Source organism: Selaginella moellendorffii, unplaced genomic scaffold (assembly GCF_000143415.4).
Source record: "Selaginella moellendorffii unplaced genomic scaffold, v1.0 SELMOscaffold_54, whole genome shotgun sequence".
NCBI lineage: Eukaryota > Viridiplantae > Streptophyta > Lycopodiopsida > Selaginellales > Selaginellaceae > Selaginella > Selaginella moellendorffii.
In genome coordinates this window covers 187,752-210,057 of record NW_003314315.1, presented here as the reverse complement: position 1 = coordinate 210,057, position 22,306 = coordinate 187,752, and the positions used below count along the sequence as shown (strand labels likewise).

Below are 22,306 nucleotides of genomic sequence, written 5' to 3'. Positions count from 1 at the left end.
GGTCTCCTGGGCTTTTCTTCCGGCTTCGACGAACGGAAAAGTTCTCTTTTCTGTGAAAACCTGTAAAACAAACCACGGAGTCGGAATTTGCGCTACGAATGCCAGGGTGACTTACCTCTCTGGACCCCAGAATTTTGGGCTCTCGGAACACTTCTCATTCGCGAGTAAGTCAAACATGTTAGGTAACCAGTTCTTTTGGAACCGGCGGGAGATTTGTTGAACCTGCATTAACATTAACATGATCAACTCTTTGACAGTATGGTAGCTTCTATGTACCTCTATATCGTCGTGCCGTGTCAGCTCGAATATTGATTTTACAAAACTGCATGCAATCAAGTAAAGTATTGTCCAGTAAAGAAACATTTTTTTTACCTTTCCATGCCGTTCCTTGGTGGTGTTGACGTCATGTGCTTGCTTTTCAAAACCGTCTTCTCAGCAAGTGCCTCGAGAACCTTTGAAGGGCATTGAAGTATAAATATCTCCTTAATCATACAGGGATTATCCAGCTCACCTTCATCAACTTCCGAAGAATTGGAATCTTTGTGTAGCTTTTCCGGCTCTGCTTCACCAGATTGTGAAGTAGCTGAAGTCCTGTTTAGAAAAAAAGAAAGTGGGAAAGAGATGACTATCAAACTAAGCTTACCGTTCTTTTGAATAACTTCCGTTAGAATGCTACGGGATGTCGTCTTGAGCATCGCATCCAAAAGCAGTGAAAGATCCCGCATACTACATGTCCCGAATGTATAAAGGTGTCATTTAAACAAAAGGAAAACCTCTACCTGCAAGATGTCCCCTCTTTCGATTCGTCCCCGGACGCGGTTGATATGACCAAAAGTTTCAAGTACTGTTTCGGAGTTTCCTACAGAACCAGTTACACTTGTCAAACAACTGGCCAAAAACAAACGTGGCAAATTACCTTTTTCTTTACGAGTCCCCCTTTATCGTTAAGCAGCTTATCAAGTTTATCCTCAACTGCATAAGCGAAGTTTGTGAAACGGAAGAAACCGACAGACATTACTTACCTTCGCTGTAACGCGATGGTCTGTACCCCTCAGATTTGTTCGACGAAAAGAAGCCTTTGAATGGCACCTTCTTCGGTCGGCCAGAAGGTTTTGGTCGCTTCACTTTAGCCAGAGGCTTCGGCTTGGGTATCGGAATCTCTTTTACCAGTAGTTCGGGCTTCGGCTCCTCAAACAATGCTTCAGGCGGTGTACAAGACTTTGGTGTTTCTTGTACAACCTCAGTATCAACGATGTCCTCGTCTTCACTCTCATCATCTTTCAGCATAATCGGCTCTAGATCTTCCTCAGAGTCAGTCTGTACAACGTCCCTAGGATTTGAAGGATCTCCACCAATATAGCCACGACAATGAGCAGATCCACAGTGACATTTCTTGGCGGCTGCCCCATAAAGTCGTTCAAAGTTGTAATTGAATGTAATCTCTTCATTCTAAATCACCGGAAAACAAAGCGAAAGGAAGTTATTCAAGCACATAATCGGCTTTGTAAATAATACCTTCGCAACGTCCCTAATAGCAAACAGACCAATGCATATTTCTCCGTTCACACACCACTGAATAAAGAAAAAAGAAAACCTTTAGCAGTCGAATGGAATGCTTGTAAGTTCCTTACCTTTTCAGTCTGACAATTGGGTTCACAACTGTGATTGATAAATCGTCCAAGATTACCTTTCCTGCATGCGTCAATCACCTGCAAAAGAAAATATTGGAACAGATTTAGAAGCCGTCTAAACCATCAAACCCTTACTTCACTACTATTAAGTGTCATGAAATAGAAATGCTTTTGTCTCTGACGAGCGTACTCCTTCTGACGCAGTTCAAATGATCGACTGTCTAGTACCTGGAGATGCACCGAGTGAGAAAATTAAGCGCAAACAAGAAAATAAAAAGCAAACCTCTCCAACGTATTCAATCACGAAAGAGCCCTTCGCAATGTTTTCCAGCGCTTTCAATCCAAAGCCTTTCTTGCCACACCTGACAAGAGCGACATTGGAATACTCCCTTTTGCCAAACTAAACAAGAGAGGAAGTAAAATCGCATCAGTTTGTACCTTTAGCAACAAAACTCACCTGCTGGTTTGAACAACGCTCTCCGCAAGGGCATGTATCCGGTGAGCACTCCACGTTCACCATTCGGTTTAAACAGTCTTCTCCACACCCAGGACTACCATCTTTTGGTGGCTTGCAAAGGCATATTAACGTCTGAAAAAACACAAGACTCTCGTAAACAAGTAGAATATCAAACCAAGAGCATACGTCATCGTCGTCAAGAGTCTTTTGGTGGCGGTGCTGAAAGATGTTATGACGAATCTGTGTCCATGAAACTGCAAAGAGCACACATCATTTCCCAGTGGAGCCAAATCATGTCATACCTCCACATTTAGAGTTAACAGCGGGTTCATTATCGTCGCACTCGGAAGAAGATATTTCCGAGATGTTTAGTTCCGCGTTGATCTCAGCATTGCTTTTCTCTTGAGGCACAGAACAGTCGGAAAACTTCCTGTTCGGATTTTCTCGGCAAGTCCTGGAAAAACAACAACATAGACAATAAGGGAAGAGAAAGATAAACGAGGAAAACTTACCAGCGAATATCAGATGATTCGATAGAATCAGCAAGCTCGGCAGAAATGCATCGCCATTTCCGGCAATCGTCGCACATAACCCAGCCAACTGCAGAGGGCTTCACTTTCGTCAAAACAGGAGCATCGGCCTTGTTACTCGTTCTCGTCGTCTCTCCTTCGGTGACTCCACTTGAGACATCCTCGCCACCATGACCACTGTCCGCATCATTCGCGGCTGTGAGCTTTAGCTTGACACTACCATCTCCCGCTGAGATCTTTAGCTGACTTAACCCGTGGCTTCTACTTCCTGTAGATCCAGACTTCTTCTGGCTGGCTTTTGGAGCATCGACCACTTTCCCCGGCTTGCTGCTCCATCCCGAGCGCAAGCCTCTGCTTACACTCCTTTTGCCGGTTCTCCTGATAACAACGCTGGTAGAAGAACCATTGGAGGAACCATTCTTCACGGAACCATTCGAGCCATTCTTCCCGGAAACGCTAGCCCCATTCTTCACTGGAGCTGCAGTAGGAGCATTGGTAGTAGTCTCCCCTCCAGAGATGACAGCGAACGCCATCCGGAGAGACGCCTTGCTCCTTGTGATGCGCATTGGCGTGTAGCTGTGCTCCAGAAAACTGGGAGACAGCGTGAGCTCATCACAAACCCCATTGCAGGAATTCGAAGTGGCGCCCTGCGAATCAAGCTCCGTGGCCATGCCGCTCGATTCCTGGAACCCTATTCCACCGGCATTGAGGCAGGAATCCGTGGCGAGAATCCTTCCCCCGCGACGATCAAACCCTAGGCGCGTCGCGAAACCCCTACCTCGCGCGCAAAACCTTCATCCTTGCCACGGGCGTCCAGGATGGATGCTACAAACGAACCTCACAAGGCGCTAGAGGAGCCGCTCGCCAGCGCCCGCCATCGTCGTAGGGGAAGACGAGACTCCATCCCCCACTGCGGATATTCCCCTGGCATCTAGCAATAAAAGGGGTGTCGGTTAAATTTTTAAAGGGAAGGTTAAGTCCAAGTTAGGACGAGGCGCTACACGTAGTCGTAATCCAGCTCTCTCACCACGTCCTTGAAATTGAAATCTTCGCTGTTGTGCGTGAATGCCTTGACGAGGAGGTATCGATCGTCGCGGATGTAGAAAGAATGGGCGTATTTCAGCAGTGAATTCCCCTGGAAGAACACAGAAACAATGAAAACTTTGATGATTCTCGAGAGGGCGAAATCACGAACCTCGTCGTCGCTAAGCTGGCTGGGGAAGACAATGTCGCCGCGAACTAGAACGATGCCTTTGGAGTCCGCAAAGTCGGTGTAGTGAGCTATGGTGAGATATGGAGCAGCGTTGGAGCCTTTAAGCTTGTAGTCTTCGAGCGAAGTGAGGAGGAGGAATGGCATCTGAGCTGAAAAAGAAATCCACTGAGAACTTCTCCACCAAGAACACCATCAAGAGAAAAGAAGATTGAAAGATTTTTACCTTGGAGGAAGAAGCTGATGTAGCCTTTGGGCTTTCTTAGCGGCAGCACAAAGTTGGGACTAAATGCGAGCGAAGATCAGTTCCAAAGCATCCACACAAAGATAAGCCCTCACCATTCTCTGGCGCGCTCCTGGAATCTCTTGAAAAAATCGGTGCTCATCACGGCACTTACATGCCCTCGGCCAATGTGATACTGCAAAAACAAGGAAGAACAAACGAATCGCGCTAGCTCCGCTAGCTCGCCACGAAAGAGCTACAATGCGTACCTGATTCCAGATGAAAGTGAGCTCATCCGCCGATTTGTTCTTGACACTCTCCACCTTGAGAATGGAATTCAGAGATTTTGGAGTGATGAGAGTGTAGCCTGGCGCAAACTGCGAGAAATCCCTCCTCCACAGCGCGCGCCATGACGCCATCCTCCACATTTGAGAGCCCTAGAACGCAACTGCCACACATTTTCAAATAGCGCCTAGAACCCTAAAAGAGTGTAAAGAAAGCTGAGCTGGCGCTACCTTCCTAGCTGGCTTCTTTCTCCCTGCCACGTGCCAATGACATGGCCTTCCTCCCGGCCTCGGCATACACACTGGACATGAGAATGTAGGGCGCGGACTCCTCCTGGCTGGCATCCATCGCCACCGCCATGTCAGCAGCCCTCGCGGCCCTCACCACGTCACCATGGATCCTACACGCTCCTAACAAGATGGTCCACACCACGGGGTACGGAACGCACGGCATTGTGTCGATAAGCTCCTCGGCCTCCTTCAGCTGCTTTGCGCGGCCCAAAATGTCCACCATGCAGCAGTAGTGGTCAACAATGGGGGCCAGTCCGTACGCGTCTTGCATGGCCAGGAAATGGGACCGGCTCTCCTCGAGCATGCCGACGTGGCTACACCCGGTCAAGATCCCCACAAAGGTCAACTCGTTGGGTCTATGGCCGTCCAAGACCATCAAATGGGAGAGCTCCAGCACACTCTCCCATTGGCCATTCGCGGCACACGATTGGATCATAGTGTTCCACGAGATGGAATCTTTCCCTTGCAAGTCGTCAAACATGGCCCGGGCCTGGTGGACATTCCCCGCCTGGACGTACGCGTGAATCATAGCCGTCCACGACACGATATTCCGCTCGGGCATCTCCTCGAACATTCCCTTGGCGTCCTGGAATCTGCCGTACTGCGCGTGGGTGGCCATCGTACACGTCCACGACACCACGTCCCACGCGGGCATCTTCTCGTGTACCATTTGGGCACCCGGTGCGCTACCCGACTGAGAATATGCCTGGATCACCAGATTCCAGGCAACGATGTCTCGCTGGGGCATTGCGTGGAAGATCCTCCTAGTATCTTCCAGATTCCCAGTGTTGGCATATGCCTGGAGCATCGCATTGTGTGCTGCTCCATCCCTCACTGGCACCAACTCAAACAATCTACTGGCAGTGTCAAGGACTCCCGCCTGGGAATATGCTTGGAGCAAGGCCACCCAGGACAGTACGTCCTTTCTAGGCATGGAATCAAAGTAATGCTTGGATCTATCCGGGCTCCCAGTCCGTCCATATGCCTGGATGATTGCGGTCCACGAAATGGCATCTCGATCGGGCATGTCCGAGAATATTCGCGTCGCCCGTTCGACTTGGCCGCCGAGGGCATGAGCCTGCGCGATAGCGTTCCACGACACCAGATCCCGCTGTGGCATCTTCTCAAACAAGGAGCGAGATTCCTCCAGATGCCCAGCCAGGGCATATGCTGAGAGCAAAGCCGTCCACGAAAGCACGTCCCTTTGCTTCATATCATTGAAAGCCTGGAGAGCCAGTGTAGTGTCGCCGGCCATTGTGTAGACTTTAATCATAGCGTTCCAGGACACAACGCTGTGGTGTGGCATTCGATCAAAGGCATCTTTAGCACTTTTGTAATGCCCGGCCTGGGCATATGCTTGACCCATGGCGTTCATGGAGATTATGTCCCTCTCGGGCATGCTATCGTACATAGATTTGGCCAGGACGGCATCGCCATTCTGCCCGTACAGATTTAGCAGCGAGTTCCACGACACCACGTCCCTCTGCGGCATTCCCTCAAAGACTCTTATAGCATCTTCCAGATGCCCAGTCGCGGTATATGCCGCGAGAATCGCGTTCCACGATACCACGTCCCTCTTGGGCATGGAATCGAAGCACCCCGCCACGTCTGCGAACCCACCGCATTGGATGTACGCGCCCAGGATAAGATTCCAGGAATATACATTGGGATCGACGATGGCATCGAATGTGGATCGCGCGTTCTCCAGGCAGCCGCATTTGCCGTACATGTCCACGAGGAGATTCCCGAGGTATCTGTCATAGTTGTGTGGGCTTGCGAGGATTTGCGAGTGGAGCTTCTTGCCCCTGGAGAGATCCCTGGCCAAAGCACAGCTCTTGAGAGCGCGGGCAAACGCATCCACCTGTGGAGAAAACCTCTGGCTCATCTACAGCATTTACCGGGGCTAAAGCGAATATGCCCGCCTGTCGTGGCGGGAATGTAATGCGCCACGTGGCGTAATTAGCGACGGCCGGGATTTTGTGGAGCTGACAGCAAGAGCTAGGGTTTACGAGGATGCGGGAGGACAATGTAGGAGCTGGAGCTCGCTAGGGAAGTGATGACACGAGCAAGCTCCAATCTCCTGCTGCCGCTGTTGCTACATTGGATCGCTGTTGCGGCGTCGGCGGTGGCGCGCATTGGCGCCGATCCGGACGGTGCGTTTTATCTTCGAATTTTTCGCTGATTTGCTTCTCTCAATCGTTCCCTTCGCAGTCGCTGCATTGCTGCGGCTGAAATACTGCTTTGGGAATGCGTCGAGGTCGCTCTTGAGCTGGGAGGCGTCCAGTAGCCCGTGCTCTTGGCAAGGAGTCAAGTGTAGCAGCAACCAAAGAGTGATGAGCTTGTAAGTTTGTTGTTGTGACGCGGTGAAACCTCTGTTCTATCCTTTTCCATCCTACAGGGAGTTGTCGGGGCACTATTTGTCCGGGACACTGTGTGCTGACGTTGGGAAGCTTTCGTCTCTCTTGCATCTGTGAGTCTTGTCATTCTTTCATTTGGTATTTCTCGTGTACGAGGATTTAGAGCAGTGGATCTTCCTGTGTGTTGTTCTACAGGAATCTTTCCAGAAACGCGTTAGTGGGAGCAATTCCCGCGGAGATAGGAAACCTTGTCAACTTGAAAGTCCTGTATGGTTACAGTGGTCTTCGCTGAGCATGATATTGACCACTTTTTCTTTTCGCAGGGATCTCCACGGCAATAGATTCGATGGACACATTCCCGAAGCAATCACGAAACTGAAGAAGCTAAGAAAACTGTAGGTGTTGTTTCAAGGTTTTATTAGTTTTGCATGGTGCCATTTTGCTTTGATGTCACAGTGATTTATCATACAATCGACTTAGTGGCAATGTTCCCCAGGGGCTCTCAGCTGATTCGTAAGTTTCTGGTTACAAAATTACGTTTTGATGAGTAACATGCTAAACGTGCAGGTTCAAGGGTAATCCCGACCTTTGTACCTCAGAATCTTGTTCAGGTACTCTACCAATCTTTGCCATATGAATTGTCATTTATTCTCGTATGGCTCGCTGTGTTTTCTCTTTTTCTAGGCGTTGAAGCACACTCTTTCAGCACAGCCATGCTGGCGGTTATGGGCTCGGTGCTGGCTCTGCTTTGCTTTCTAGCCATTGTAGGCGTCATAAGGTGGCGAAGACGAACGACAAGATCGTTCACCGAGCTTGCATCAAGAAAACGTATTTATTCGACCTTCTTTCCCGCATGATGCACTCTATAACTTGCCTACAGCGCTCCTTTTTTGCAGTTAGTCATAATGGTGCTTATGAGTGTCCCACGGACTACTCTTTAGACGAGCTCAAGCTAGCGACAGCTGAGTTTGACGAGACAAACATCCTGGGCCAAGGCGCAAGTGGGGTTGTCTATCGAGGAAGATCCAGTGGGGGATACAACGTGGCTGTAAAACAGCTGATAAACGTTGAGTTCAAGGTGATAAAAACATTCTTTGATTTGTCGCCATCTTTTTAACTGGAGTATCTTGTTCATCAGGCTGGTTTCGCGAAGGAAATAGAGATTCTCTCGAGAGCGAGGCATAAAAATGTGGCGGGCCTTTTGGGCTTTTGCAATTCGAGAGACGACAAATTCTTGGTGTCTGAATATGTTCCAGGTCCCAACTTGACCGCATTCCTTTCCGGTGAGAAACTTGAGATTAAATTTCTGGAATCCAGCCTTTCTCCATGTGTCTTGTCAGGGCAGCGTCGCAAAGAGTTTGATTGGGACAAGAGGAAAATAGTGATCCTCGGAGTTGCAAAAGGCCTGGCGTATCTGCACTCGTCAGGCATGGAAATCATTCACGGCTCCTTAAAACCAAGCAACATTCTGATTGACGACGACTTCACGCCAAAGCTAACGGACCATGGCCTCTACAGGCTTCTACAGCAAACGTCGTCGCAAGCACGTGATGTACGCAACGCAGTCTACGATCCACCGGGTGAGAACGAAAGCTCGCGAGTTCTAATCGCGATTTGGATTTGTCTCAGAGGCAAGCACTGGAACTCTAATGAGCTCCAAAGGCGATAGCTATGGATTTGGAGTCTTTCTGATCCAGATGATCACGGGACAGCCACCGTGGTTTCTGTTGGAAACTGTCAGGTCCGCCGGAGTTATGCTAAGAGACTGGGTATGGAAATTCTTCTTCCACTTCCATTTCACTCGATTTTTTCTTCATCTATAGGTGCTGCAAACATGTGAGAGTGGAGAGCTTATCGACGAGGAGCTGAGAAAGTCTCCCGTGTGGGAAGTGAAGAAGATCGCTCAGCTGGCCACCATGTGTACGGAGCTACTCCCGGTGCTGCGGCCGCGAATGGACGAAGTTGTCCAGTTTTTGGTGGAGGAGGTGCTCATCTCCAACAAATCATCCGAGCTCGATGGCCTGTTTATCGAGCTGGTGATGGACACGCTACACGGGGACGCGCAAGCTTCCGCTTCCGCTCGGAGAACCGGCGAGAGCCTCCTTCCAGGAGGATGTACGTCGTGAAGAAGGAAACCAGCAAATGATTATGATCTAGAGAGTTTTCACAGTGATAATAAACGAAGGGCTTTGTAGTGTGCATGGGAAATAGAAGCGTTCTATTAGACTGTGGCGTGTACTCGTCCAGCGCTCAGTATCATCTCGTCTGTCGAGAAATCGGCCTCTTTGCGGAACTTCCCACGTCCAAAATCGAGCTCGTAGGAATCTCTGAGACCATCCACGAGATTAAATCTCGGTGTCCAGTCTAGCTCCTGCTTGGCCTTGTCGATCGACGCAAAGAAATGCTGGAAAAACAAACCATTTCTATGGAAGAGAAGGAAGAAAAATGGAGCTTTTACTTGGTCGCGAAGAGGAAAAGCTTTTTTCTTTCCAAAGTCGAAGTTTTTTGGGTTGTAGTGCACGATCTCCGGGTCCGGGAATCCACCAGCCTGTGTGTGTGTTTGTCAAAAACCTTTCTCGCAAGATTTTTGTCTAGAAAAAAAATATTGTAAACTATACTTTACCTTCGCGCACGCTCGAGCAATCCCATCAAAAGTAACGTACTTGGATCCAGAGATGTTGAAGACCTGATTGAAAGCTTTTGGATTGTCCATCACCTTTACAAACGCATCAGCCAAGTCCTAGATCACATCATTTTCACGTCAAAAGAAGCAAAGGTTGATGAGAACTGGTTACCTTGACATGGCCCAGCTGCGTGATTTGAAGACCAGATCCAGGAACTGGAATTGGTCTCCCTGCTTTGAGGCGATGGAAAAACCACTCTTCCACTGGATTGTAGTTGAGAGGTCCGTATATGTAAACTGGCCTGATTGACGTCCAAGTTACTCCCTTGTCTTGGAGCAAAGATTCAGTGTCAAGTTTTCCTTTGTGCCTGCTTTTCGGATCCACAGCATCCACCTGAGAATTAGCACACAAGCTAAAACAATCTCAAAACCGAAAGGAGCAAACTAAATCACCTCAAAATGTGGAAGAAGGTCTGACTTTAAGTATACTCCAGCTGATGAGCAGTAGATGTACCTGTGAAAAGTGGAAAAATTCACTGGAGAAGTAATTGACTAACTGTGATTCTTACTGCTGGAGATCCGGAAGCGCGTCAACGATGGGTTCCACTTCCGCGGCCTCTCTTCCTGTATGATTATAGTGAAATATAGCTTTATAAACGAAGTTTTTTTTCTCGATACCATTGATATCGTAGACCACCTCAAAACCAGCTTCGCCAATCTTGCTCTTGAGAGCTTCAAAGTCTTGTCGATCCCCTTGAATGTGTTTCACCTAAAAACCAGCCAAAACTTAGCAGAGAAAAGCGTATTAAAAAAATTAGCCAAAGCGTGTACTCGGAGTTGATACTCGGCATAAGCTTCGTTCGATTCGCCAGCGAGCTGCTGCGTAATTGGCGTCTTTCCACGAGTGAAAAGGCTCACCTAGATCCAACAAAAGAGGGAGCGGAGAGACAAGAAAAATTTAAATCACTGCATCGAGAAAGTACCTATTTGTTTTTTCATTCACCTCATGACCGGCCTTGACAAGCGTCCTAGCCAGGTAAACACCGATGAATCGACTCCCTCCCATCATCAAAATCTTTTTAGCCCTTTCCGGAGCCCCCAGAGACGCTTTTGTGTTGACAACACCCTGTGGCCGCCGGCGCCATGGATTTCTACACTGATCATGTACAGGAAGAAAATCTTGCAGGATGATCAATCGTGACAATGTAGTATGTACCTGGTGATTCCCGATTAGCCCATTATGTGTGAAATCCGACACAAACCTTCCCGCCATGGCGACCTACACCTCTTCGCCCAACACACACAGCACGATAGCAAATAGACGACCTCCATTCTTCCACGTAACATAACTTTACTGAAATACTAGCATATTCTAGCATATGTATGTATCAGTATAAAATCTTAGTTTCAAACTTCCTATTCAAAATCACATAGCAACTATTATTTTTTATAAGTTAAAAACAAAAAGAAACATTTTCCACAACAAATACAAACTATAGCACAAAAATAATATAGTTCTAGGTGTTAAAGGTGAATTAACTAGATTATATTTAATAAGTGTTTCCCTATGATAACTATTAATATGATGTAAAAGAACTTCTTTATAAAGAGCTTTAGTATATCTTAGATTAAAATTATCTTTTTAAGTATTTGTATCTACCATCATATAATCATAAATAATTTATAGCAAAACCTTACAAAAGAATTTTCTTAATCAAACTTAATCTATTTCTACTAATTGAATTAATTATACTAAGAATATTAACAAATTTCAATAAACACATTATTATTGTACTTTACTTTTATATCTGCTATAATTGTATATTTAAATCTCAACAATGGATACACCATGAATGTTTAATAGGTATAATTATAGTATAAAGTTAGAAATGTATAATACTTGAAGGTAAATTATCCAGTTTATTCCCATATTAATGCTATTTAAACCAATTTAAAAATGTGTAATTGAGAACTATTTATTCTATATATCTTCTAATGCTCAATATCCCAAAAATTATAACAAATAACACATATGTGTGTGTGTGTGTGTTGAACATAAACTTTTAGTGTCATCTTTTTCTTACTTTTAAGTTTTCTTCATTACCTTCTCTTTCTTTTTCAACTATAAGGAGCTCGTATTTAGAGTTATTATGCTTATTTTAATGTTAAGGAAGGAGGCACTATATTCTATAGGTTTTCATAATTAACATGATTTTTTATTTTTTATAGCTTGAATATATAGGATTTAAGCATAGAATTATAAATCAGGTTTTATATTTTCAATTCAAGTGGCAACCTTAAGAAATTTATAGTGTGAAATTTTTTAATGTTATAAAGTTCTTACCAATAAAATTTATTACATTCTTACCATATTATTTTATTTATCTTATATCTGTGAGTGCATGGATACAACATTCAATTAGTCCAAACACCCTAACTTATATATAAGAGCAAGTGGTCCTAATCTGATACTTACCAAAATCCCACTATCTTAGTAATAATATATGGCACCGTAGTTGTACACTTGGACCTCATAACACCATATTAAAAATTTATATATTTATTATTCCAAAATGCAATGTTTTTTTTTAAACTCTCCAAACTTAAGATTAAAGGAAAAAGAACAACAAACACCAAATTTTCAAGGAGATCATTATTATCAATATAATTATATTCAAAGTAATATAATTTATAAGCTTGGAGGTTATATTTAGATGTCTTTTATTGATTTACTTTATAATCACAAATTTAATTTCCTTACATGAAGTTCCTTTGTTATCAGAAATTTAGACATATTAATTATCACGATGAAATAGTTATAGTGATATATCTTGAGAAATAATAGTTATGGTTTAATAGAATATATATGAGTTTATGTTTTTTGAAAACTAACTTAATCCTTATAGTGATTTCTTTTAAACATCTCATATCGAAGTCATAAATTAAATATTAAATTCTTTTATGCTTAAACATGAAGGTTAAAAAAAACTTATTTATAATAAGTTATTGAAAGCCCAAATAACGTTTTCATTGTAAGAGACATTTAATAAAGGTATTAGTTGTGCTTTGAGACTATAAGAAGATTGAAAATATAGTTTTTATTTGTTGACCATAAGATTTTATTTCCTCCATATATTAGTAAGTTGCAATCAATATCTAATAGCACATGCTAGGAATAAACATAAATTTCTTCTCCTGTAACCAAGAACGTGATGGCAGTGCAAATGTCAAACATCAAACTTGCAATCCAAGACTACACAGTTGTCAAATCCTTCCAATATCTAAACCACAAGGGCTTGATTTGGCTCTCTCTAGATCAATCGCTCCATGGCAATCCGAATCACCATGCTCGTTCTTCTCGTGATGCTCGATTTTTCTTCCACCACCGCTGAATCCGAGTTAGTAGTAGGGAAGTTTTATGGCTTCGGCATGAGCAGCAGGGACTCACAGCTCGATGCCAATGCCAACGCTGGAATGGCTCCGGAAATCCTGACATCACCCGGCGGATCCTACTCCCTCATCTTCTGGGCGTTTTTTGGATCTGGGGCGCAGCTCCGGATCGTCATGCAATCCGGGTTCGTGAAATGGAGCTCTCCCTGCGAGACAATCCAGCGCAATCGTAGCGCATCAACCTACTCCGACAGCTACTCCTCCGGCTACAACTATGGATTTAACTTCAATTTCACGGACCAGGGCGAGCTCCAGGTTCTAGTCTCCGGATTCGTGCGCTGGAGCACGAACACATCCGGGAGAGGCGTGGTGAGAGCGGCGCTCCAGGGCACCCCCGCGAATCTAGTGCTGCTCGATGCTACAAACGCTTCGATCTGGCAGAGCAGGGATCACAAAACTGCTGCTCTCTGCCCTGTGATTCCAGAACCGCTGCAATCATCCGCTGCCGCCAATGCCGGTTTTCCCGCAATCATGTACGTTAGTTTAGGGCTCTTGGTCAAAATATCAATAGGGCTCATATGAATCGCAAATATCTTTGGCATATCTCGTTTGATGAAATCCATCGCTTTCGGCTTCTGCCTTCCAATCAAAATTGGTTATAGAAGGCATGTTTGCAGCACACCACGTCATAACAAGAATCTACGATTTCCCGGGCAGCAGTTTGTGGATGGTCCGTGTCATGCTACAGACCTCTTGAAGATTATCCACCACTGGTCCAAATCATTCCTTAACACGATCATGCCCTTTACATTTTGACACGTTTTTTTTCTACTTGTCAAAAAGAAAAAAAATAAAATAAAAGTGAGGAACAATACTGTTGTTTCGATTTGACATGGCAGAGCTTGACACAAAGAAGACGCTTCCTTTCACTCATCACAGACACGCACACACTGGTGCAACTTGCACTGACATAGAAGCATCCTTCCCGTGACTCGCACCAAACGTCCACAAAAGCAGGATTGCAAGGAATGTGGAATTGGGATTGGATTGACAGAGACTCCACGCCATCTCCAGTTTTCAGGTGTTTGGAACACTTGGTCCACCTCGTCAAACCGCCTTACCAAGTGTGCAACCATACCATACCACCTTTTTGGGAAAACGTAGACAGAAAATTCACATTATAGAAAATTGTTTTACACTGAACTTAGGAACATTTCCCAAAAACATGTATTATTGTAGACATAAATCAAAGTTTTGTCCCTCTAGATGATTTTAGAATCACTAGCTTTTTGCACGTTTCTAGAGCTCCCACATCATGATAGCATTAGGGTTTGTTACGGAGAAATCTTTGGTGTGGAACGAATATATCTGTTACCCGGGCCAGCAAAGCATCGTGTTCATCGAGGGTTATGTCATGCTACAGAGCCGACGATATTATCATCCACCTGGTTTAGAACTACTCGTCCAAATCATGCCCCCGTTAGCTATTGCGCGAAACACGAGCATGCGTTTTTATGTTGCAAGTAATGAGACATCAGCTTTCAGGTCCACTGTGGCTCTGATATGACACAGCAGAGCGAGGATCAACTTGCACTGACACACAAGCATCCTTCTCGTCGCTTGCACAGCCAAACATCTCATGAAATGAGGGTTGGGAGAGGATTGAGAGTCCGATTTCACCTTTCAGGTGTTTGAAAACTCGTCACCTGGTCAAACACTCAATCCAAACAAACTACTTCTGCCCAAGTGTTCCACAAAAAAGAGAACACGCTACACTTGGACTTCCTCGCCACTTTTCTCTCTAAATTTCTTATCAATATCCATTTCCATCTGTCGCACATCACATCCACTGGTTCATAAAAACACGAAAAGAGGGTCACTTGGCTGCCGCACTGTAACTACACTTTTCGTTACAGCACTGACCGACAACACTCAAGCTGGCGAAAGCAGGCGTTCTCCAACTTGTTATACTTTTTCTTCTGCCTTGATAGGTTTCACTCTCCGATTCAAAGGGCGGTGCGAGGAAAGAATCTTTTGACCCAAGCGATTTGCACAGTCAAACCAACTCTCCTCGTTCTTCGTGGGGGTTTCCTCGCCAAGATCGGGATGGTTTCGCAACAGGAAAGGTCTCCACAGCGGTGGAGGTTTGTCACACAGAAAATGATGGTACTGGAAGCATGAGTGTGTTGGATCTAGATGAGTGTGCGACTAGTGTATGTGATCGATGCCGTGGAGCCATTTGCGCCGACAGGCATGGAAGGGATGGATCCACAAAGAAAAGGACAGTCTCTGCGAGCTCCACAACGCTGCCCGACCTCCTGGCTCCAACTTCACAGGAAATGGAGTCATAATGGTTTTTCCTTTTTTTCCTTTCTTTCTTTGATTCAGAACTTGCTTTCAAAATCTGCAGCTCGCAGGTCAGGTCAATTGCTTGTCATTCTCCTTCTTCCTGAGGGACAGACAGCCTTGCAATTTATTCTAGCACACGCTCACGGAAACATGTAAGTCTGGCCTGGGTGGTGGTCGACCAGGAAAGTAACAAAAGATGACTTTTGTGTGAGAGTGTTCTCTAGAAATTCTTGTGTGCGCCATTCAGAGAGAAAGCTAATTTCTGAAAGCTTTTTCTCTTTTCTTCTTTGTTATTCTTTTCATGTTTTTCTTTATCTAAACAGCATGTAGATAGATAGATAGATAGATTGATATATGGATTATGGAAAATGAAGACATGGAATGATTTGGGACGTGCCACCTTTTGGAAACAAGGCAATGAAGAAAAAAAGGGAGTGGAGGAAAAGAAAATGCACTTTTTTTTACAGCGTCCCATGTGTTGGTCAAAATGCTGACCGACAAGAGCTACTTGGAACTGATGTGATCACGCCACGTGTAGTAGATTCTCTCCCCGTGGTGGCCCGCCGCCATTGCCATGTGTTTCATTCAAATGCTATATCCTCAACTTGCCACGACATTCCACACGCACTTCTGTGATTGGCTACCCAAAAATATTTCCTTCAAACCAAAATTTCAAAAATATGTCGGAGGTAGCATATTCCCTGGGTCCCCCTTGCTTTTCAGTTATATCAGTTATGGACGTGAATCTCCATTTTAAAAAAAGCAAAAACCCTAGATAACATACTAGTTTTAAAAAAAGCATTAAATGCGGTATTTTGTCACATGCACGAGTTAAGCATCTCCATGCTTTGTTCACATGGAGGGGGGTGGCGGCCTTGCGTTTGCGTGGTTGTAGTGGGCAAGGTGGAAATTGCTAAATTCAAGCAACAACCAAGCGTCAGAGCAGGAGCTCTCCCGGCCTAAATCAGTGCAACATCTCCATTCTAGATTCTTCCAATTTCTCTGTAAGGGCCGTGGATTATAGCCCACATGGAGGGGCGGTGACGGCATGGGAGACCAAAATCCCCGCTCACCTCCGTTCTGAGCCCTAGACATTTCAGCATCACGCATGCATGCATATCTTGTCAGGCTCTGGGCAAAGTAGATGCAGATGCGGCAGAAAATGTCGTTGTCTGTTTCTGTTTCCATGCTGCGGCTTGCTTGCTGTGGCACATATAAGACATTTAGTCGGGTGGCCGCCAAGCAAGAGGTCCTCTACGAAGCAGAAAAGGTGGTGGCGGCAGGAATGAAGGCAAAAGTTGCTGCAATTTGAATGTGGGGATGGTCAGATTTATTGCTAGTCAAACATGATGATGATATAGTTTAAGTGGATGAGCATCTTTGAACTCGTTAAGTTGGTTGTTGTTTTGCTGTTGCTTGCTATAAAGAGGGAGTTCGCAGGAGGTAGTTTGTCGGTGTTTGTGAATCTTAATTCAATAAAAAGGTGAATCTTCTGAAATCCAGAACTAGAAAAAAACTTACATGGTTTTATAGATCCTGGCCAATCTGCCCCATCAATGTTGATGGCAATGTGATAGCTGCCCAGAGGGCATGTGGGTGGAGAGATTTTATTAGTACTAATCCATGTTCTTGGCCTTTGTTGAAAGTTTTCCCTCCCCAATCATCGTGATCCGATGTTCTTCCAACTCAAGTCAAGCCCAGGGGAGGTTGCAGTTTGAACATGGCGGCCTCCACTAGTTTACAAATTCAAATGAATCAGTGTTAGATTTCCAATAACTTCCATGTGATGCTTTCCTGCACGTTTTATTCTTTTCCCAAAGAATTTGAATTCGCCCTGATTAAGATCTGTTTACTGTACCAAGCAAGACTTTCAAACATTTTGACCATGAAAGAACCATCCCACTGCACCGACCTCGGGTTGGGACGAAGGTGGCCGGATGGACAACGTGTTTGCTGCACACGCCAATCCAGGAAGCGCCCAAATTCTTTCGGAAGAACATTGCTTGAATGAAACATCTTTGTATGCATACACATTTGTGAGCCCCCGTACATCAGAAGCCAACGTGAAGCATGTGTAATTTTCTCATACACCTAAGAAAAAACAAAAACACAAAAGGGGAGCCGCGCTAAAAGATTTTGCGATCTCGTCTCCTTTCACTGTTCTCACATCACTTGACAAATACGTGACCCCGGCCCAAGAACCCTATAAAGCAAGATCAAAACTAATCCACCAGGTTCGTTGCACGGAATCCCTTTAACGAGATTACCACACATGGATTCTCCAGGGGAAGGAGTTGATCTCAACGTTTTTGTCCAAGAACTTGATCTTTGTCCAGGAGAAGTTGTCTAAGATCTTTCGTTGTCAGCAACAACTGAAATAGAACCAGCAGCAGCAACAACAACGACAACACAAAGTGGATTGAATTCAAACTCGGACATGAAAGCAAGGTGTTGAAAAAGCGCGTCTCCTCCAAAGAAGCCCATTATACAAATCTACCTTTTCTTTTTCCCGGAATAAAGAAGGTTATTCCTTGAGTCAACCCTCTGTCTACACCACCCAATCTCCATCGATCAATCCCAATTTCACACACAGGCGCACAACACACCATCGCATTGTCTCCAAAAACCTTCAGTTAAGCCGTGTGGGGCATCCATCCACGTGTCGTGCCGCGAGATTTCCAACTTGGCACTCTTTTTGCCCTAATCCTCCACGTATATATATATACACGCCCCTGAAGCCCACCACAACACAAAGCCCAGCGCTAAATTTTTGGCCCAGAATTCCTGGAAAGGGATATACTTGCGAGAAGAGTGAGCGAGAGAGAGAGAGAGAGCGAGAGCTCCACGGCCCTCTTCTTCGTGTTTCCTTGTTCCAGGAATTTCTAATCGCGCACAAGAGGCTTCCTTCTTAAAATTCCCCCTTGTTTCTCGTGGCTGCTGCGTAAAAAAATTTCCACCATCCCTCCAGTTGGTTGGCCAGCGAATGGTAATTTGTCTTCATCTCTTGGGAGCAGCAAACACGTATATATTGTGAGAGCAGCAGAGCCCTGGTTTGTTCTTGTCGAATTCTCGCCAACTCCGAGAAATCTCTTCCTTTTCCCCTCCCCCTCCTCTTCTCCCCCATTTCTCCTCTTCTCCTTCCTTCGATCGTCCCATGGCAGCAGCCATGGAATGCAGCAGCAGGGGGATCACGAGCTTGATGATCGCGAGCTCTGCCTCGTCCTCTTCCAGCTCCTCGTCTTCGTCTTGTTTCACCTCCAGGCGCCAAATTCACCACAGCCTCTGCTCCAGATCGCGGCTCCAAGCCCAATTGCCCAAGGGGACGATCAAGAGGAGCGCCAGGAGAGGGATCCAGGCGCATTTAATCGACTGCCCACCATCGCCATCGCCATCGCCCCAGGAATCCAGCAGCTCCCCTCTGGCCAGTCTCCTATCAGCGGCGGCGGCAGCTCCATCCATCGAGGATTGCATCCAAGCGCTCGAGGCGAGCATCACACGGGCAATCTCCATCGCCCCCAAGTCATCGCTCTCGTGGGACGACATTCCCCTGTGGAACCTTCGCGAATCCTTCACAAAGCCGGGGCAAACGCCAGGGATCGCGATCGAGCAATGGAAACCCGCCCAGAAGATGGCGGCGGGAGCACTAGACTGGATCGAGCAGCGCGTCATCCCCATCCTGGAGGGCGATCACCTCCCCTCCACCGCCAATCCGGCTGTCCAGCTCGAGGGCAATTTCGCGCCGGTGCCTGAGTGCCCGGCCTCGGGCATCCGACTGCCCGTCACGGGCCGTCTCCCCGACGGGCTTGACGGGCTGTACGTGCGCAACGGCGCCAACCCGCGGTTTAAGCCCGTCGCCGGCCACCACCTCTTTGACGGCGACGGTATGCTCCATGCCGTGCGGCTCTCGGGCGGTACCGCCACGTACTGCTCGCGCTTCACGCGGACAAACCGGCTGTGCCAGGAGGAGCGGCTGGGCCGCGCCTTCTTCCCCAAGGCGGTGGGGGAGCTCCACGGCCATGGCGGCGCCGCCCGCCTCGCGCTCTACTACCTCCGCTCCCTGGCCGGGCTGGTGGACGCGGGCAAGGGGATGGGTCCGGCCAACGCCGGCGTCGTCTTCTTCGATGGCAAGCTCCTGGCCATGTCCGAGGACGATCAGCCCTACGCGCTCCGGATCGAGGGCGATGGCGACGTCTCCACTATTGGGCGCTACGACTTCCACGGGCAGCTCAAAGCGAGCTCCATGATCGCGCACCCCAAGAAGGACCCGCGCACCGGGGAGCTCTTCGCGCTCAGCTACGACGTGGTCAAGAAGCCGTATCTCAGGTACTTCAGCTTCGCGGCGGATGGAACCAAGCGGCCGGACGTGGAGATCCCGCTCCCCGGGGCGACCATGATGCACGACTTCGCCATCACCGACAGGTTCGTGGTGATCCCGGACCAGCAGGTGGTGTTCCAGCTCCTGCGGATGCTCCTGGGCAAATCGCCCGTGGTCTACGATCCCAAGAAGAAGGCCCGCTTTGGAGTGCTCCCGAAGTATGCCACCACCTCGGACGAGCTCAAGTGGGTGGAGGTGCCGGATTGCTTCTGCTTCCACGTCTGGAATGCATGGGAGGCGAGCGAGGATGAGATCGTGGTGCTGGGATCGTGCATGACTCCGCCCGACTGCGTCTTCAACGAGTCCCCGAATGGACACGAGGAGATGAGCAGCGTGCTGTGCGAAATCCGGCTCAACTTGACCACGGGCACGTCAACTCGGACACCCATCGCCGGGCTCAACCTCGAGGCCGGGACTGTGAACCGCCGCGTCCTGGGCCGCCAGTGCCGCTACCTCTACCTGGCGGTGGCGGACCCGTGGCCAAAGATCTCGGGCATCGCCAAGGTGGACCTCTCGCTAAAGAAGGAGAAGGCCGAGGTGGAGACCGAGGTGGCGGAGGCCGAGGTGGTATCCGACTGTGTTGTGGGCCGTCGCGTGCACGGCGAGAATTGCTTTGGTGGCGAGCCCTTCTTCGTGCCCCGGACGTCCGACCCGGACGCGGCCGAGGACGATGGCTACGTCCTCACGTTCGTTCACAACGAGAGCACGGGAGTGTCGGAGCTCCTGGTGCTGGACGCCGCCACTGACAACCTGGAGCTCCTGGCCTCGGTCCAGCTTCCGGCGCGGGTGCCGTATGGCTTCCACGGCACCTTCGTGTCCGAGGAGGAACTGGCCAGCCAGAGCGACTGATGGACGAGAGAATGCAGCGTCCATCGTCGAGAGAGGAAAGGTTTGCGAAGTTTTTCGTGGGGGGACAAGTGGAGAGCCGCTCTTGTGCATATAGCCATTGGAATCGGCCCCCGGTCCCCTCTCTCTTTCCCTCGAGCTTTTTTTCCTTGGTTTTTTTGCTTGTGTACATTAAAATGAAAACAAAGAAGATATATATATACTTTTATATATATATTTCGGTGTTTTTATCTTTGTTTTGTTGCTTTCGAGTTCGCCAGAGGCTTCTCCTGCTCGCAACAAATTGCCAAAATATCATGGGCGTGTTTTCTAGCCGAGGAGAGCCGGCCCCTTTTAAGACATATGCCCTGAATGGGTATACCCCAAAGTGGCAGCATAGCAGCCAGTCAACGTGCTCCAGGCCATGAAAATTTGGATGGAGATGAACTGGATTAGAAGCAAGCCATCTCCTCACTTCCCTTCCGTGGATCTGAGTGGCCTTTTTTACAATTTTCTTCAATTCTCACTGAGAATTCCAAAACGAGGGAGAGAGGAAAATGCAACTATTGTCTTCTTCCCTCTCCTTCTTTTGGCATTTAAAGCTATGGGTGTTGACCAGTTTCGGCACAGGATTCCTGCTACAAACTCGACAAGAAGCCAAGAACGCTCTCCAAAGATCTATTGGGCATTTGTTTAAGCATCACCCATCTCCATATATTTTACGGTTTAGGTTAGTGAAGCGTGTTAGAAAAATGCCCTCGCGCCCCTCGCGACGCATTGTTTAATCGCCGACTTTGAGCACCACAGATGCCACTTGGCTGGATCTTGGTCCACACTTGGGGTGTGAGCAAATCGAGCTCGCCAAAGGCTGAGTGCTCCGAGCATGATCTGTGACATTCAACTCGTACGGAAGTGTCGCCCTCCCGGAGGCGTACGTCGAGCCCCGGAGTATCCGATCGTAGCGATTCTATCAAATAGCTTAAGTATTCCTATGCAATCACGCAAAAAGTACTTAGAGATCGCAGACAACAAGACAAGCACACACAGCGATGGTGTGACTACCTTCTAATCCGATGACATGGTCTGAATCTCTACCTTGCAAAATTATTGGTATTGCTAGTGGCTTGGATTGGATTTACCACAATACTTTTCCTAATAAAATTACAATTAAAATTTAAATTTAGAAGTAAAAATTAATTTATAATATTGTATATAGTATGCGTGTCTCGCCGGAAGTTTTACAGCAAACCTTAGTACATTGCCTCGTCCAATCAGCGTGGTTTTCTTGGCGAAGAGAAAGACCTGGGTGTAACACTGTTAGCAGGTTGGTCAAGGCAAGCAAGGAGACCTCGAGACGAGAGAAGAGAGGCGGGCTACAAGCAACCCTGGGACATGGTACTCTTAGTTGCAATCTTTCTCCACGCGCTAGAGATGGAAAAGTAAAACTTCCATAGGCAACTTTGGAATCGTGTTCAAGTGGTAGCGAGACACTGGTGCAGTGATGTGCAGTCCTACCAAATGGCACGACCTTGGTGTTCTTGATTTAGCATGGAAAGTTTTATTCGTTTTTTTACCTTTCTATGTTTGTTTTTCAACTGTTGCTCGATTTGATGCGATCGATCAATCAACCCATCCGGCCAAAGGGAGACGCACAAACATTCGCCACGGTTTATATTCGCACCTTTGCTGCGTAAGCTTTCTCGTCGGAATACCTGGACCTCGAGGGCAGCAACTATGCAACTTTAAGGGGGGGGGGGGGAA

The 22,306-nt window shown here is 47.1% G+C and overlaps 5 protein-coding genes across 7 annotated transcripts; 2 read left to right on the top strand and 3 right to left on the bottom strand.

The window, feature by feature from the left end:
• Nucleotides 1-3,550: 3,550 nt before the first annotated feature.
• LOC9661481 (ATP synthase mitochondrial F1 complex assembly factor 1) lies at nucleotides 3,551-4,550 on the bottom strand. The gene is made up of 5 exons (XM_024687650.1): nucleotides 4,321-4,550; nucleotides 4,168-4,247; nucleotides 4,055-4,113; nucleotides 3,814-3,980; nucleotides 3,551-3,753 (listed from the first exon to the last, which is right to left on the bottom strand). Exons 1-5 carry the CDS (start codon nucleotides 4,477-4,479, stop codon nucleotides 3,616-3,618), a joined length of 603 nt encoding a protein of 200 aa, XP_024543418.1. The 5' UTR covers nucleotides 4,480-4,550; the 3' UTR covers nucleotides 3,551-3,615.
• Nucleotides 4,551-4,570: 20 nt separating this feature from the next.
• On the bottom strand, nucleotides 4,571-6,118 carry LOC112350764 (pentatricopeptide repeat-containing protein At4g02750-like). Its single transcript, XM_024687560.1, has one exon. It carries the CDS (start codon nucleotides 6,116-6,118, stop codon nucleotides 4,571-4,573), a length of 1,548 nt encoding a protein of 515 aa, XP_024543328.1.
• A 544-nt stretch (nucleotides 6,119-6,662) lies between these two features.
• LOC9661040 (leucine-rich repeat receptor-like serine/threonine-protein kinase BAM1) lies at nucleotides 6,663-9,207 on the top strand. The gene is made up of 13 exons (XM_002982577.2): nucleotides 6,663-6,779; nucleotides 6,838-6,967; nucleotides 7,025-7,096; nucleotides 7,179-7,250; nucleotides 7,307-7,378; nucleotides 7,440-7,496; nucleotides 7,551-7,594; nucleotides 7,668-7,811; nucleotides 7,880-8,061; nucleotides 8,122-8,266; nucleotides 8,324-8,563; nucleotides 8,613-8,752; nucleotides 8,807-9,207. The coding sequence occupies exons 1-13, from the start codon at nucleotides 6,683-6,685 to the stop codon at nucleotides 9,107-9,109; spliced, it is 1,698 nt and encodes a 565-aa protein (XP_002982623.1). The 5' UTR covers nucleotides 6,663-6,682; the 3' UTR covers nucleotides 9,110-9,207.
• On the bottom strand, nucleotides 9,111-11,007 carry LOC9661480 (chloroplast stem-loop binding protein of 41 kDa b, chloroplastic). 3 transcript variants are annotated; one of them, XM_024687648.1, is made up of 10 exons: nucleotides 10,869-11,007; nucleotides 10,610-10,822; nucleotides 10,438-10,524; nucleotides 10,285-10,375; nucleotides 10,176-10,230; nucleotides 10,060-10,120; nucleotides 9,779-10,000; nucleotides 9,607-9,723; nucleotides 9,442-9,531; nucleotides 9,111-9,387 (listed from the first exon to the last, which is right to left on the bottom strand). In XM_024687648.1, the coding sequence occupies exons 1-10, from the start codon at nucleotides 10,983-10,985 to the stop codon at nucleotides 9,205-9,207; spliced, it is 1,236 nt and encodes a 411-aa protein (XP_024543416.1). In that variant the 5' UTR covers nucleotides 10,986-11,007; the 3' UTR covers nucleotides 9,111-9,204. The 3 variants fall into 3 exon arrangements, with proteins under 3 accessions (XP_024543416.1, XP_024543415.1, XP_024543417.1); XM_024687647.1 differs by having other exon boundaries at nucleotides 10,176-10,375; XM_024687649.1 differs by having other exon boundaries at nucleotides 10,176-10,375; nucleotides 10,610-10,762; nucleotides 10,823-10,939.
• Nucleotides 11,008-18,115: 7,108 nt separating this feature from the next.
• LOC9661039 (9-cis-epoxycarotenoid dioxygenase NCED4, chloroplastic) lies at nucleotides 18,116-20,752 on the top strand. The gene has a single exon (XM_024687767.1). It carries the CDS (start codon nucleotides 18,500-18,502, stop codon nucleotides 20,567-20,569), a length of 2,070 nt encoding a protein of 689 aa, XP_024543535.1. The 5' UTR covers nucleotides 18,116-18,499; the 3' UTR covers nucleotides 20,570-20,752.
• Nucleotides 20,753-22,306: the final 1,554 nt, after the last annotated feature.

Bases quoted from the DNA above. Each gene is read 5' to 3' on its own strand.
- LOC9661480 (XM_024687647.1), bottom strand. From the start codon at position 10,985: ATGCTAGAATATGCTAGTATTTCAGTAAAGTTATGTTACGTGGAAGAA. The intron at 10,525-10,609 runs GTGAATGAAAAA...TGTTGGATCTAG, and splicing joins TTGTCAAGGCCGGTCATGAG to GTGAGCCTTTTCACTCGTGG. The intron at 10,376-10,437 runs GTACACGCTTTG...GCTGGTTTTTAG, and splicing joins ATGCCGAGTATCAACTCCGA to GTGAAACACATTCAAGGGGA.
- LOC9661040 (XM_002982577.2), top strand. From the start codon at position 6,683: ATGACACGAGCAAGCTCCAATCTCCTGCTGCCGCTGTTGCTACATTGG. The intron at 6,780-6,837 runs GTGCGTTTTATC...TTCCCTTCGCAG, and splicing joins CATTGGCGCCGATCCGGACG to TCGCTGCATTGCTGCGGCTG. The intron at 6,968-7,024 runs GTAAGTTTGTTG...TCCATCCTACAG, and splicing joins AACCAAAGAGTGATGAGCTT to GGAGTTGTCGGGGCACTATT.
- LOC9661481 (XM_024687650.1), bottom strand. From the start codon at position 4,479: ATGTGGAGGATGGCGTCATGGCGCGCGCTGTGGAGGAGGGATTTCTCG. The intron at 4,248-4,320 runs GTACGCATTGTA...TTGTTTTTGCAG, and splicing joins TCACTTTCATCTGGAATCAG to TATCACATTGGCCGAGGGCA. The intron at 3,981-4,054 runs GTAAAAATCTTT...TTTCTTTTTCAG, and splicing joins CATCAGCTTCTTCCTCCAAG to CTCAGATGCCATTCCTCCTC.
- LOC112350764 (XM_024687560.1), bottom strand. From the start codon at position 6,118: ATGCCGCAGAGGGACGTGGTGTCGTGGAACTCGCTGCTAAATCTGTAC.
- LOC9661039 (XM_024687767.1), top strand. From the start codon at position 18,500: ATGGCAGCAGCCATGGAATGCAGCAGCAGGGGGATCACGAGCTTGATG.